Below are 15,158 nucleotides of genomic sequence, written 5' to 3'. Positions count from 1 at the left end.
TTTGCCATGTTGCCGCTCATCGCGCTAGTTGTAAGTGCAAACACGAAAAAGAAAAAGAACATAAGAGAAAACCAGGAAAGGATGGCTCGGCTCCTGGGACAAAGTTTAGCTGCAAAAAATGCAAATGCGAACCGATGTACAAGAAGACAGCAGTGCTGTTCTGCCATAAGAACAAGGTGACCCGAGAAATCATGGAAGCATATCACATTTATAATCTGGCAGAAAAGTGCATCAGCAATCCTTCTGTGACATTCGATCATCTTCGATCATCTTCCAATCTTTGTCTATTGAGCATATTGTTAACACCAACAGACACTCAAGACAACCTTTCCAGTACCGTGTAATCAACCCAGAAAAGCTGTCATCCTTTCGCACCCGCTTAACCGGCTTTAATTGGGCCGATGTACTTGAGTTGAGAAACCCTGAAGAAGCTTATGATAAATTAATGGAAAAAATTACTGATGCCTATTACGACTGCTTTCCACTTGTTACGCTAAAACGACCTCAAAAGGCTCGTAAACCATGGGTTACAACCGACATGCTAAAGCTTATTAGAAAACGAGATCGATTGTATGCTAAGTTTCTGCAAGTCAGGAACCTTGACACATTAAAACTTTAACTCAATCAACTCAATCAACTTTATTCAGCATATTTTGTCCTGAAGAACAGAAAAAAATGCTAGGGTAGGAGCAAAAAGCCACAAACTCAGTAGCTTGACGAGGCTCCCACCCCTAATTGACAAGGCCAACAGACTATCACGTTATTACATATATATATATACACACACACATACACACATATATATATATACATGCAGGACTTAGAACCAGCGAAAAAAAAAAAAAGTATGCAATGGAATGTGCAGTAAGACAGGTGCTATATCTGACATAGTTTTGATGTAAGAAATGAACATGTATCTGTGTTAACTCGTCGCAGACTATTTATACATATGAAGATTACAATTCAACGCACAGAAAATGAAAGAAACATATCTAGCAGGAAAACAAAAAAATCGCGTCAACAGCTCCAAAGGGTCAAATATAATCGGGTGTACACAAGTTCACATAATAGAAGCAGGAAAAATAGACGATGATAAAAATATACAATACATCCGCAATACAAAAGTAGTTTGTGTCGGAGAAACATAATTAAACTCATATGTCTTCAAGAATAAGCTATTTCTGCCACTTGTATTTGCTAAGGTTATGTATATCTATATTTTTATTTTGTAGGAAATTCAAATATGTAGGCATGTGGTACTGCAACATGTGCCGATTCTGATTAGTGCGGGAAGACGGTATAGACCAGTGTTCTCTGTTTCTGAATATGTAGGGCACTTCTAAAGGTCGATGTAAATTACATAAGTTGAGGAAAGTTTCGTTGTTAGTTTGAACACTGTGTTTGTACTTCATAATGAGGTTAAGTTTATGTATGAGGTGTATGGGGAGTACATTAAACGAAGCAAAAAGTTCTCTTGTATGGGCGTCATATGAGGCATTTGCTACATGACGAATTGCTTTCTTTTGTAATAGCATCAATTTGGTAAGGTTGGATTGAGTTGTGTCCGTCCATACAAGACTGCAGTAGTTAATATGGGGAGCGAAAATTGAATTATAAAGGATTAACTTAATTTTAGTCGGAAGCATCGTTCTAAACTTACACAGTACGCCACAAGCTCTTGCCAGGTTTCCCGCCAGGCGTTCCACGTGGGCATTCCAGTTTAGATGTTGATTGAACGTCACACCCAATGTTTTTATTTCTTTAACGACTTTTATTTGTTCGGAACCGAGTTTTATGTCGATATCCCGACTGATAACCTTTTGTACAGGAGTAAATAATATGGCTCTTGTTTTAGCAAAGTTAATTTGTAAACTATTTATTTGAGTCCATTGAGAGAATTTTTCAAGTGTAACATTTGCGAAATCAGTGAGTTCTTCAATACTGGCTGACTGGAAAAAAATGCTTGTGTCGTCTGCATAAATGATGTAAGATGCAAGTGTGCTGGTGTTTACTATATCATTTATGTAAATATTAAATAAAACCGGTCCGAGTATACTGCCTTGCGGCACACCTGAAGTGACATTTAATAGGGAAGAGTGAGCTTTGTTAATCACGACGCATTGTTTACGGTGGTTTAAATATGACTTGAGAAGGTTACCAGAAACTCCTCGAAATCCATAATGCTCTAACTTTGTAGATAAAATTTTGTGGTCAATTCTGTCAAATGCTTTCGAGAAATCGATCAGAATGCCTAGGGTCATTTTGTTATTTTCAAACCCTCTAAGTATTAATTCCTTCTGCGTCAACAAAGCTAATTCAGTGGACATACCTCGACGGAACCCGAATTGCTGTGGAGATAAAAGCTTGTGCTTATCACAGAAACTGGTGATTCGCTTGCATATTATTTTTTCTAGACCTTTGGAAAAAACGGGTAACACTGAGATCGGTCGATAATTTGAAAAGTTATTTTGATCGCCTGATTTATATATCACTCCTACTCTTGCACACTGCATAATATCTGGAAAGGTACCAGTATGTAAACACGTATTGTAAATGTGACAAAGAGCTGGAGTCAGCAGGTCTAAGACGTATTTAACGGGTTTAATTTCAAGATCATCAATGTCCCGGGCTTTACTATTCTTTAAGGACATAAAGGTAGAGTAAATTTCTTCATCAGTAGTCGGTTCAAAAAAGGCAGATTTAGGATTGGGTGCACCTAAATATTTTTTAATTTCAGCGCTGTCTTGTATAAGTGTTCCCGAGGAAAGATTTGTAAAGTATTTGTTAAACTCGTCCGCTAGGTCCTTCCCTTCTAGTGTTTTAGCATTTACTGTTAGTTGAAGTACTTGATTGTTGCGTGTGCCAGTATTCAATATTTTGTTAAGTTTGCGCCATAGAACATCAGTCTGACTAGTTGAATTGTTAAATAAGTTTTCAAAATACGCATTTTTCGTTTTACGCAAAGTGGTTGTGACAGAATTTCTGTATTTTTTGAAAGCTGGGAGGTCATCTAAGCTCCTTGTCTTCACGAACTTTGCGTATAGTTGTTCCTTTCTCTTAATCATTTTAAAGCACTCATCTGTCATCCAAGGCTTGCGTAACTTTTTAGATTTGTTTACAGTTTTCAGCCTAAAACGTGTGTGATAGCATGACTTAAATAATGAGAGAAATATTTCATATGCTTGCTGAGCATTTTGGCACGCAAAAACCGGACTCCATTTTATACTGCTTATTTCATTCCTAAACACCTCTAGGGTCCTGGAACTTATATCTCTGACAGTGTACGAATCGGAGTGGCTAATCTTTCTCTTAAATGTATTACATTTGTAGATCATGTATATAGGAAAGTGATCACTTAGTCCCGTAATTATTCGGCCCGACTTAACACAGTCACTCATATTCTTAGTCACAAATACATCTAAAAGGCTCTCTGAATGATCGGTGATTCGTGTTGGCTCTGTTATGACATTGCCACAAGATAAAGAAGTAAGCAAAATTTGAAATTCACGCGAGGCAGCAGTGTTACCCAACAGATTAATGTTACAGTCACCACCTGTAATGATTTGCAGCTTATTTGTAATTGTGAAATTCAAGAGCGTTTCTAAAAACTTAAAAAAGTGGTTTATGTTCCCATTAGGTGGTCGGTAAATGACAGCAAACAACTTATTTTCACTTTGAGTTGTTATAACTTCGTAATCAGCATTAATTTCAGAAAAGTCTGGCTGTACAGCACATGCGAACTGTTTTGATACCAGCTGTAGTACACCGCCACCACGTCGGTGGGACCTATTCAGAAAAAAACTCTCGTATCCCGGGAGATTCAAAACATCAGCTGTAGAAGAATACCACGTTTCGGTAACCATAATAACTTGAAACTTGAAACGGAATTCGGCAAGAAAAATAACCAGTTCGTCGTTTTTCTTTCGCGCACTTTGGGCGTTGCAATGCAGAACACTGATATAACTGTTGCCAGAAGGACAGGTAACATCGTTAGGAGCAGCCATCAAAAATAATCAGACAAGTACAAAAAGAGCAGGCCGTAGGCACTCAGGGTGAGGCGGTTGCATTGGGAGAGGCGGTTGCGCTGCGCATCTTATCCAGGTCGGACTCACAATCAATTCGGATAACTCGGGACGTTTCCGTTTTCCGTGCGTAAACCCTGCCGTTCTTTACCCATGCGTAACGCCAGCCCACCTCCCGTTTCCTGCCAATTGTCATCCCAAGCAACTTTTTCATTTTTGGGCACAGATGCTCATTAACAAAGACAGACTGTTTCTCTGAGAAACCTAGTTCATCTGCACCGAACCGAATTCTCCGGGCTTTCTGAAGAATTGCATCGCACTTAGCGCGGTTGTTGAATGCTACTACAATGTTGTTGTTTCTATTCGTGTTTTGCTGCGGCCTTTCTTCGACAGTATCGTCGTCGCCGTCTTTCTGGTCAGCGGCAGTGCTTCGCACAGGCACCCGGTGGCAGATTTCAACACCTTCTTGCGTTATAGATTCGCCAAGTGCGTCACCAAGCCTGCCAAGAACATCAATCAAATTTTCGTTTTCGTTCTCAGGAATGCCTTTAATCTCAAGGTTTTTTTTTCCTCGAGTACTGATCCTGTGCGGTGATCCGCACAGAGTTTTCATTTGCCATCTTTTTTAGTTGTTCAAGTTCTTTGATCAGCTCCTCATTTGTCACTTTCAGAGCGGCATTCTCTTTTTTCAGATCAGCACAGTCTCTACGAAAGTCCTCGACATCTTTGTTCATGTGCTCTAGACTAGCCTTCAGTTCCCTTATTTCTTTGCGCATTTCACGCTTGAAATCAGCTATCTCAGTTCCCATGATGAACAACAAACACGTTTACACTGGTCGTAGGTAATAGCAACTGGCAATAGCAACTGGCAGCAGAAGCAACGGGAAAGACTTAGAAATAGTAATGCAACAAAGTTGCGAGAATTCCAACCTGCGAAACAAGCAGAAAATGAGCGTGTGCTCGGTCCGCTGCGTCCGCTGCCAAGTGTCTCTCAAAGCCGCTGCGTCGTCCTTTTCACAGCCTCGGGTGAAGACGATGGTCACGTGGTCAGACGTAGGGGGCGTCTCCGGCGTCCAGCACAGTCGCACCAGTTCGTCAGTATCAGCTGTTTTGTTTCCCGCTGGCTTGCACTTGATATGAGGCGTATGTGTTCACGTGCGCCTGCGAAACAAGCAGAAAATGAGCGTGTGCTCGGTCCGCTGCGTCCGCTGCCAAGTGTCAAAGAGTACCGAAATTTTGTCAACAAAGAACTACGTGCAGCTAAAAGGAATTATCACGAAAATCTTTTCAACTCCTCGACTGGCCGATCAGAGGACATATGGAGGATATTGAGTCTTTTGACCAGAGAGTCACCCGAAACAGTCTTGAAAGTAACGTTAGATAATGTAGAATTAACCGGGGTTGACCTAGCCAATGCCTTCAACGATTACTTCCTCTCTGTTGCACAGGCACGAAACACCACTGCTAATTACAGCTACATGGAACAAAGTACCGGCCACAGTATGTTTTTGAAGCCCGTCACTATTGATGAAGTTATTTCAGCGTTTGTATCGCTTAGGAATAGTAAGTCAGAAGAGGCTCTTGGTCTTCAAATCACACCAGTTAAATATGTTATTGATGTAATAGCACCCTATTTGATGCACATTTTTAACGCCTGCCTGTCGTTCGGTCTGTTCCCGCGTGGCATGCAATCCGCAAGGAAAAAGGAAACCGAGATGAATTATCAAATTATCGTCCTATTTCTATTCTTCCTGTCATTTCCAAAGGATTCGAAAAATTAATTCTACAACGCTTGATGGCTTTTTCTGACAAACATAACATTTTAACACCGGCTCAGTACGGCTTCCGAAAAAATAAATCAACCGAGTTAGCTTCGCTTGCTCAAAAGGAGCTGATATTACAGAATTTTGAAAATAAAAATATCGTGTTAGGCCTCTTTTAGATTTCACGAAAGCCTTTGATCTCATCAATCACCGCATCCTGCTTAAGAAGATGGAATACTACGGTTTTCGCGGCAAAGTTCTCTCTTTAATATCTTCTTACTTACAGCATCGCACACAATTTGTCGATATTCAAAGACAACGCTCAGCTATTAAACCAGTAGTTTCGGGTGTCCCTCAGGGGAGTATTTTAGGGCCCTTCCTGTTTTTAATTTATGTCACTGATATTTTTAATATCGACGAATCTGCTGACTATATTATATACGCCGATGACACCAGTGTGTTTTTTTCTGGACAATCGAGCATCAATTGAGCCGATCGAGCAAACGGGACACTGGGACATATAAATACTTGGGCAACGGAGAATGACTTAAAGATCAACGTTGCAAAGACAAAAGCAGTGATCTTTCATCCCCGTCAAAAAGATATTTGTATTCCATCCCTTGCAATAAACAACACTACAATTGAAGTGGTTCGCCATTTTAAAACACTAGGGGTCATTTTTTCAGAAAATATGTCGTGGGACGACCACATTGCCTACCTCTCCGGGAAGCTCTCGCGTACGACTGGCTATCTGCATTATTGCAAAAGCCCCTCGTTATTCACACACAGCCGAATTATTTAAGAAATTTAACATAATCGGTATAGAATCTTTATATTCCTACAGACTAATCCGTCACTACAAGTCAGAAATAATTAAACACGACAATTCTTTAGCAGTGCTAGCCGCATTTGCTACCAATTATCCTGTGTATTGTACACGAAATCTGGAAAAATGGAAAGTTTATGTATGCCGCACAAAAGACAACAGCTCCATGAAGCTAGCCACCGATACTCCGCACGCATCAATGAAATCCTGTTCATCATTATCCACCTTGATGCAATCTTGCACACACCTTAGATGTGTGTGCAAGATTGATGCGTGCGGAGTATCGGTGGCTAGCTTCATGGAGCTGTTGTCTTTTTACCTCAACTCCACGTTTGTCTGTTGGCAAGACAGCATGTACGTCCAGAGGTCAGGCGTTTGCATAGGGTCACAGGTCGCACCTTTGCTCAGCGACATTTTTCTTTCCAAAGTTGACACTGCTTTACAACCTGGTTTGGAAGCCATCGGCGTAGTAGCGTTTCGCTACGTTGATGACTACTTGATTTTCTTAGGCAAGGATGACTCTGATAGGTTGGCACAAGATGTTCTAGGATTGTTCAAGGAGGGCGGTCAGGGCCTGTCTTTTACGTCTGAATTTCCTAAAGATAACCATTTGCAGTTTCTTGATTTAGACCTGTGCTTTGGGGACGATCACGTATGTTGGGGCTACAGCCCCAGGTCAGGGAAGCCTCTGCTTAGCTATCAGTCTGACCACTCGAGGTTGGTAAAGGATGGCCTGGCAGTCGCATGCATCAAGTCCGCTTTACGTAAGTCTTGCCATCACCGCGTTGAGGACTCATTCTCGCAGCAGGTTTCAAAGTTAATGGCAGCTGGGTTTCCAACTGCCCACCTTGCCCGCTTGTCTGAACGTGTTTTGACTCGCTTGAGAAAGAGCAACACGGGGCCGGAAGATGCTGACGTGGAGGTGCGGCGAAAAAAGGTGGCCGCCATTCCCTACCTCCATGGTGTTTCACACCGACTCAAGAAACTTGCGGCGAAGTATGACGTTGGCGTTGTCTTCACAGCTAAAAACAAGATAGGAGGCTTGTGCGCCAGCGTAAAAAGGAGGCTTGATAAAACATCAAGTGATCGTTCCCGATGCACAGTGTCACATAAGACACGGCTCACCCCTTGCAGAAAAAATGTGGTGTATCGCGTTCCGCTGCCTTGTGGTCGATGCTACTACGGGCAGACGGGCAGATGTCTAAATGTGCGCCTGACGGAGCATTCTAACTCTTTGGGTGGGAATGCGAACTCTAATCTGGCGTTGCACGTGCAATCTCGAGAATGCAAATCGGACGATGATCTGTCTCTTTGCACGCCTGACTTCAGCGACACTACTGTAGTTTATAGAAATGAAAAACAAATCTGTCGCGAGATAGTTGAAGCCTTCTACATTGCTAAGGCTAAGGACACGTGTGTGGCTAAGCCGTCGGTAAACCTTCACGCTAAGGAATTTGCCTTTTTAGATAACTTGTAAGACCCTGACATGGAAAAAAAATTTTTTGTGTGCCCTTTCACTGATACGGCTTATGTGCGCGCGCATCTCAGTGCGAGTCTTCGTTGTTTTCTTCCTTTCAATAAAACTTCAGTTGTTAGTCCAGCCTCGTCTTGTTTGCTTCTTCCTTTGTGTCGCGTCTTCTGGCTGGTTTAAAATGTTTCTCTAACCAAAGAAATGTACGTGGCAATTTTATGAGTTTCTTTGTTTTGTTTGTGAAATAAGCCCAGTTACAGAGATGTGTGTTATTTTGTTTCTCGTTATTTTCTTCACTTCACTTTCGTGCCATGCATTTTTTTTTTTATTCTTAGCCACTTTTGTGCACTACATTTTTCATGATCCGTACACCTCAAGTTTCTGTTTGCCTTTCATTATCTGCATTTTTCGTTTTTTTAATGTTGTATGCCTTTCTGCCTTGTGGGCAGCTGCGTTTTCTGCGTTTTCTCCGTTTTCTGCTGATTTCACTGCCTGTATTTTAAACATTCCGCGTATTCCACTGTATGCCTTGTAAGGGGCACGGACCTCGTCAAGCCACCTTTGGCTTTTTGTCCGTGCCCCTAAGCATCCCAGGATGTTTGAATAAATTGATTTGATTTGATATCTGGACTTGCACATGGCATAGGTTGTTTACCCCTCTATTGTTGTTTTTTCTGTTTTTATATTTTATTGTTCACGTCCACTATATATTACCACTTTTCGTTCTTCAATAAACTCAGTTGCTAGTCAGCGCTTGTCTTGCCTTTCTCCCGCCTTTGTTGCGCTGTTCACCCACCATGTGCCCTTCTGTTTAGTGTAGTGCCATGTAAATTTGGGTATTTTCCCAGCCTTGACTGCCTTATATGTTTGCTTGTCTATCTTTTTGACCTAAGGGACTGTCAGATTAGAAAGGCGTGTGTGTAGTTGCCAACTGATATTTTGGACTCGGATATTTTGGACTCGGTGGGAGTCATGGTCAGTGGTAGTATTCGTTGGTCCGATCGCGGCTGGTTGCATTTGCAAGTAACACAGAAAAGTAGAAGAGATGTGGTATGGCGTAGTGTACTGGTTGTGGCTGCACATGGCGCACTTCAGACCTGCAAACCATTGTAAATGGACCAGCTGCACATGACTGCCCGTAAATGCATGAAGCTCTCGGGCAACCATGGGAGCTTTAAACTTGCAACCGCGCACAGTCGCTGCTCCATTCAAAGCTCAACCACACTCGCTGCGGGATCTCGGTTCCTCCAGCGTGCAGCCATGCTTTATCTCAGCAGTTGCGTGTCATTGCTTTACATGGCTGGTAGCCACGACCTGCCTTACTCCTCGGATGCGTTGCCTGCACATGCAGTGTTTATGTCTGCCGAGACCAGACATCACTATTCTTGGATAGCAGCGGAAGCGTGGGAAATCTGGGCTTGACCGTGTCTCAAGTCACCGTTACTGGAGCCAGACACAATTTTTGTAAGCGGCTGTGAGAGCTGCGGGCCAGGGTTTGGCCAACGTGAGAATACTCTTAGCACAGCAGTACCGACACCACTACAGCAGGACCCAAAATCGGTTCCGCTAATCAAACTTTGTGAAAGATCTGTGAACTTAAAAAAAAAAAAACATTTTTCACCGTTTCCCACATTCCATTTGCAAGTGATAATATATTGGGGTTCATGCTTTCGTCATGTTGGCATGATGTCATGTTACCGAACTGAGTGATGTGGCTGAGGTCATACTGCGAATGTTCCGCAATGCATGTGCCGCGTGAAGCAAGAGCAGTCTGTTTCATTGAGCTAGGATGGTTGTGAAGGCCAAGGAAGGGAACCCACGGGAAGAGGCAAATGGAAGTGAGTGCCTCTGACTGTGCACCCCCTGCCTACATCACCGCATCTACACCGCACCATGTGCAGCGTCATCTAAGCTGCGGCAGACATTGCAGCTGTCGTGTTGCCAGTGCGATCATGCTATTATTTGTAGGCCACCTCGGTGGCAACGAATAGTATGCCATGAACTCAAGTGGCAACAATGAGGAGCAAATAGCAAAGCCTATTCATGCTAGTCTGTCCGATCGACTCTGTTTAAATTCAAGATGGGGGCTTTCATGGCTGCAGAAAACCAGTTGGTTGTGGCAGCGATGCCGATTCGTGTCTATATTAGGTTGAATAAATGATCTCCACAGTATTACTCTTCTCTATTTGAGTAAAAAAAATCGGAACTTTTGGATGGCTCAGAGGTCAAAATATTGGTCATGATTATGTACACGACCTTATGAGATGCATGACAGTTCCTCAACAAAGTCTGAAACATCCTGAAAGTACAAATTATTGGAGTCCGAAAAATTTGTTGGCTACTGTAATCAAACAGTAAAAAACAAAAAGCCCTCTGATAACTGTATGGCATTATGTTGGGTTGCATTAGGCTGTCTGAAAATTAGTACTGTCATGCCGTCATTCAGAAAATTGATTGGCATCCGTAGTGTGTGGACTTGTGTCCCGTGCTTAACTGCAAAGCCCGTGTGTAATTGGTCCGTGCAGAACCATCCTTACGTGCGGACGTCGGAGCAGGAGAAAGTGGATTTTGCCGGCTGGGTCTGCCAAACCATGGGCCTGGACCCCTCCACTCCGACAAAACTCACTCCAGAAGGACAGGCCTGACTTCCATAAGGGTCGACATCGGTGTGGAGGACAGCTGCTCTTCTCATCAGTGCAGCCAAGCAGCGTGCTGGTGACAGGAGAAGGGGAGACGGAGAGGTGGAGTGAACATGCGTGCAATCTGTCTCTTCTTCTTCTCCCGTCATCACCGGGCTTTTTGCCCAGGTGTACTCAGCCCCCTTTTCGTTGCCTCGAAGCTGTATCTCTCCTGTCTGGGCACAACTCTCGCCACTGGCCGTCAATCCACAGAATGGAATTTTGCCTGTGACATGGTTCTGTTGCATGCTTGCCGACACGCTAGCCAGCACTTTCAGCGGTCATCAGGGTCACCGCAAGCAGTCGAAAATGAAGGGCAGTTTGTTGTGTGTCTGCCCGTTTTCCTCAGCCTTTGCTGAATTGTGCCGTCAAGAGCATTAATGGGCCATTTACATGCTGGCTGAAAAAGGATTTGAAAAGTTAAATCACCTAAAAACAGAGTGCAGCTCAACAGGCAGTGCATGTTGCCCCTGCAAAAAGATTCTGTGTCTGAAGCGCCTCTTCTACCTGGCCATAGCACCAGTTACTTTCTCTATGTAGGCCGTTTACTATTTCTGCATGATTATGCAGGTGTCTCCAGCTTTCATGATTGAGGGCAGGTGGCTGAGCGGGCCCCTCACTAAGTGATTCACTGGAGTGTTCTGGAGCTACTACGGTTATCAGTGTGTGTGCAGTTCACAACGGTCTGCGATATCACTAATTGTTGGCACTGCTTGCTGCTATCACTGCTGTCAGTGACTTGCAAAATGTCTGTCAACACTGTTTCTTTTAGTTGCTTTTACTTGGGTTAAGGTGTTGACCTGCCTTTCGGTGATGATGACGGCGAAAATGAAGTAAGTTTATTCAAGGAAATGACCCTCAGTTAGCATTGTGCTGTGACAGCAATATGGAACATTGAATGGCTTCATGTAGTGCAAGGCAAACACTTACTCTGAACTTGTGGTCCAGTGTGCATTATGTATTGCAGAGTGCTTTGAGTGGCTGGGCTCTTTGCAAGGATTCCTTTCTAATTTCTTTGCATTTTTTTCAGTGCATCTCATGTGATGAGCTGGTGCCTGTAAGTAGTGCTGGAAGTGTGGCGTAAGGAAGAGAACACACAAATAGCAAAAGTAGTGATGCTGGACTGCTTTCGTTTTTTTTTTTTAGCAGCTGGTATCTTGTTAATGTAACTTGTAAAACTATTGACAGCATACTTTGGAGATAATTTATTTCTCTTAATTTTACTATGACAATGCTATGACAATTTTACTATAAGTCAGTGGAGTCCAAGCAATGCCATGGTTGGCTTGTATAAGAGGCGGTTGTATTGGCTACAACTTTTCAGGTAAAAGTCTCTTGGAACTGTTCATCCTGGTCTTAGCTATCAATTTGGAGCCTTTCTCAGTTTACTTGATTGCATTTAATTCTGTCAGTGCAGTTGTCAGTTGCCAGTGTTTTGCAGCACTTTTCTTTTATAGTCTGCCAGTGACAATTGCCTGGTGACCAGCCATCTCGTAAGCACCAGTGGATTTTGAGATGCTGCCCACATCTATGCTTAGAGCTTTTCATGGAGCTGTCACTGGGAACTGGAACTGTAATTCTGTCGTACAATGCAGTGTTGCAGAGCACTGCATGTGTGTCTGGTTCTTGTGCATGGGTCGCAGTTTTTGTTGATTGTTCTTTGCATTATTATTGCTCTTCTGCAAACTATGCATGACATTGTACATAAGTGATATGTGAGCTAAAGAAAGTGGCCTGCAGTTGTATCCATTAGTGCAACTGGAACATGGCCATGGACGGTGTATGCATGGTGATCTTTTCTTTTTTTTTTCGTTCTCTTATGTGTCAGCTTTTGTAACCTTTGTGGTAAAAGGTGTTGTCTAAGATGCAAGTGCTTATGGGCAGTTGTACATTCAGCGGCTTCGTTATAGCCTTCCTGCAAATGACTTGTAATTCGTTCACTGGAGAGTTCTGGCACCCAAGCATTGGTTATTTGCTGTGGCAAAGCTGCAAGGAGGTCCCCATCAATAAGCTTTGGTTTCGACAGCAGCACGTTGCTTTTGAGCTTTAAACAAGTTGTTCCGTAGAATTTGCTCGGTTAGGTCCTGTCGCACGTTTGCTGGTGTGATTTTGTACTGTACAATTTTGCAGGTTTTTTTTAATTATTTATTGACAGTGCTTGTGGCGACAGTAATGTGACATTAACCTCGCGGTCTACGCTGGCAGCTCTGCCTTCACACCTTGTGGCAGCAAGAAAGTGTCGGCTAGGAAACCTCAGGCGAGGCAGGCAGTTGATGTGTAGGTGCAGCAACCTCCTCAAACCGAGGATGAGGCACAATGGAAATACACGAGGTGGAGGAAGGCGCTGTGTGTTCTAGTAGAGTACTCTAGAAAACATTCCCAGTGCGTCCTCATATAGTCCTTTATATTTATTTGCAAATTTCACATTTTTTTTTCTTTTGTGCGAATGTTTTCGTTACGGCAGCCCTTTTTGCATGAGGGCAGGACCGTGTTTGAATGCTCGACTGAACAAGAGCGGGTATGCGAACAAAAGAAAACAAAAGTGGATATGCACCTTGGGAGCTGTACAGCTGCTATTATGGCTCTGCTACTACCACAAGCATCGAGTGTAACACTGCATGACAGCACCACATCTGACTGTGTACTGTTTTATTGATGCATACCTTCTTTCATGGGAGGGAGATGCTTACAGCAACTTTGTGGTGGCGACTGGGAGCATGGTTCTCTCTCGCGTGTGGGCATCGCGTCACTCGGCTAGTGCCGTGGTGTATCTATTGTTTCTAGGCTGTGTTTGTGTTATTCCTCACGTGCTCTCTTTTGTGAGGGGTGTAATATTTTTAAAGTACTGTAGCGTGCAGTGGTGAGGGGTCTAAAAAGAAGCAGCAAATCTTTTATTGACCAAAGAAGTCCTTTGCTGCATCTCTGCAGGTGATACGACTATTTTAAAATATTTGAGTTTCAATAAAGAGCCCTGTACATGAAAGCAGATTGGACGTGACTCTTGTTTCTGTGTGGTTACTTGGGAACTTCTTTCGTGCACTATCTATACCACACCCTTTCGTTGGGACTACACCGTCACTGGTACTGCCCTTTGGCCGAAATTTTGTAAGATACATGTTGCACTGTGTTGTGTTCTGTTTGTGGGACATTGTGATTACTATTCCCTGAATTTTCTTAAGGCTCTTAAGCACTTGTATTGATGCCATTGAGATTATCCAGAGTTCAGTGGCCTAGGCGTAGAAAAGGGTCAAGTGATGGGCCTGGGCTAACGGTGGGAAAGGAACCTCCGGGAGAAGAGCTGAAGCAGGTTCCTGAGAAAGAATCATTGCGACAGAGGTATAAGAGTAGAGTGCTGCCTAGGTCCACTTGATGTAGAGGGCTGATGTTCTGTCATGTCAGAATGGCGAGGTCATACCTCTGAGCAGATTTTGCGCAAGCCTTGCAATGGGATCTGTAGCTTTCGCTGGGAATGGAAGTGCTTCTGTTGTAGCTGGAACTTCGTGCACGCTACCCTGGCGATGGTGTTGCGCAGACATACCTTCTTTTCCAAATGTGACCAAGCAATGCGGTTTGTATCTCAGCCATATAGTGGAGCCCTTGCGGCATCCCTAAAGAGCAAAACTGGTGATGTGACAGTTCATGCATGTGCACCATGGAAAGACCCCAGTCAGTGGCTTTTCCCGTCATCGTGTCTCCATGGTACAATTCCCCTATTTATACATGGTGAGAAAGTGCATGATAGACTGGACGAAAAGCCGCCGCGGTGGCTGAGTGGTTATGGCGCTCGGCTGCCGGCCTGAAAGACGCGGGTTCGATCCCGGCCGCGGCGGTCGAATTTCGATGGAGGCGAAATTCTAGAGGCCCGTGTACTGTGCAATGTCAGTGCACGTTAAAGAACCCCAGGTGGTCGAAATTTCCGGAGACCTTCACTACGGCGTCTCTCATAGCCCGAGTTGCTTTGGGACGTTAAACCCCTATAAACCAAACCAAACCAGACTGGACAAAAGGGAGATGACCCACGTTACCTTATTTGGTAGCCACTGATGACTCCTTTGTACGGGGCTGAACTGTTTCCTTACCGCAAAAATATCACAGATTTTGAATGCTTCAAATTAAAAAAACATTTCTTCAAGAAATGCCATATGCATTGCGAAATGCAAGGCATCAAACTAGCTTATTGGCTACACTTCTGAACGAAAAAAAAACCCCAGAGTTTTGCGTGCAAAATTATCCCAAATAATATCGGTTAAATGTGCTGGTAACACAAAAAAACACTTACTAGCGAAACAAAAATAAGCCGGTGCAGTGATCAGAAGTTGATCACGAAAAATTGAAATATGCGAGACGTTGCACATATAACTATTTGGCATTTTCCGTGGCCTTTCAAGTTGGGGAACA

The 15,158-nt window shown here is 43.4% G+C and overlaps 1 protein-coding gene across 1 annotated transcript in view; it reads left to right on the top strand.

Moving 5' to 3' along the window:
- The window catches only part of Dsor1 (mitogen-activated protein kinase kinase 1), a 34,549-nt gene extending 20,803 nt beyond the window's left edge, over positions 1–13,746 (top strand). The window contains exon 11 of the mRNA XM_077659830.1: positions 10,608–13,746. Coding sequence (XP_077515956.1) covers positions 10,608–10,727 — 120 coding nt within the window. The 3' untranslated portion in view covers positions 10,728–13,746. The remainder of the gene's footprint in view (positions 1–10,607) is intronic.
- The last annotated feature ends 1,412 nt before the right edge of the window (positions 13,747–15,158 follow it).

Source organism: Amblyomma americanum, chromosome 3 (genome assembly GCF_052857255.1).
Source record: "Amblyomma americanum isolate KBUSLIRL-KWMA chromosome 3, ASM5285725v1, whole genome shotgun sequence".
Classification (NCBI taxonomy): Eukaryota; Metazoa; Arthropoda; class Arachnida; order Ixodida; family Ixodidae; genus Amblyomma; species Amblyomma americanum.
Note: the sequence above shows the minus strand (reverse complement) of the source record. Positions and strands in the feature narration are given on the sequence as shown.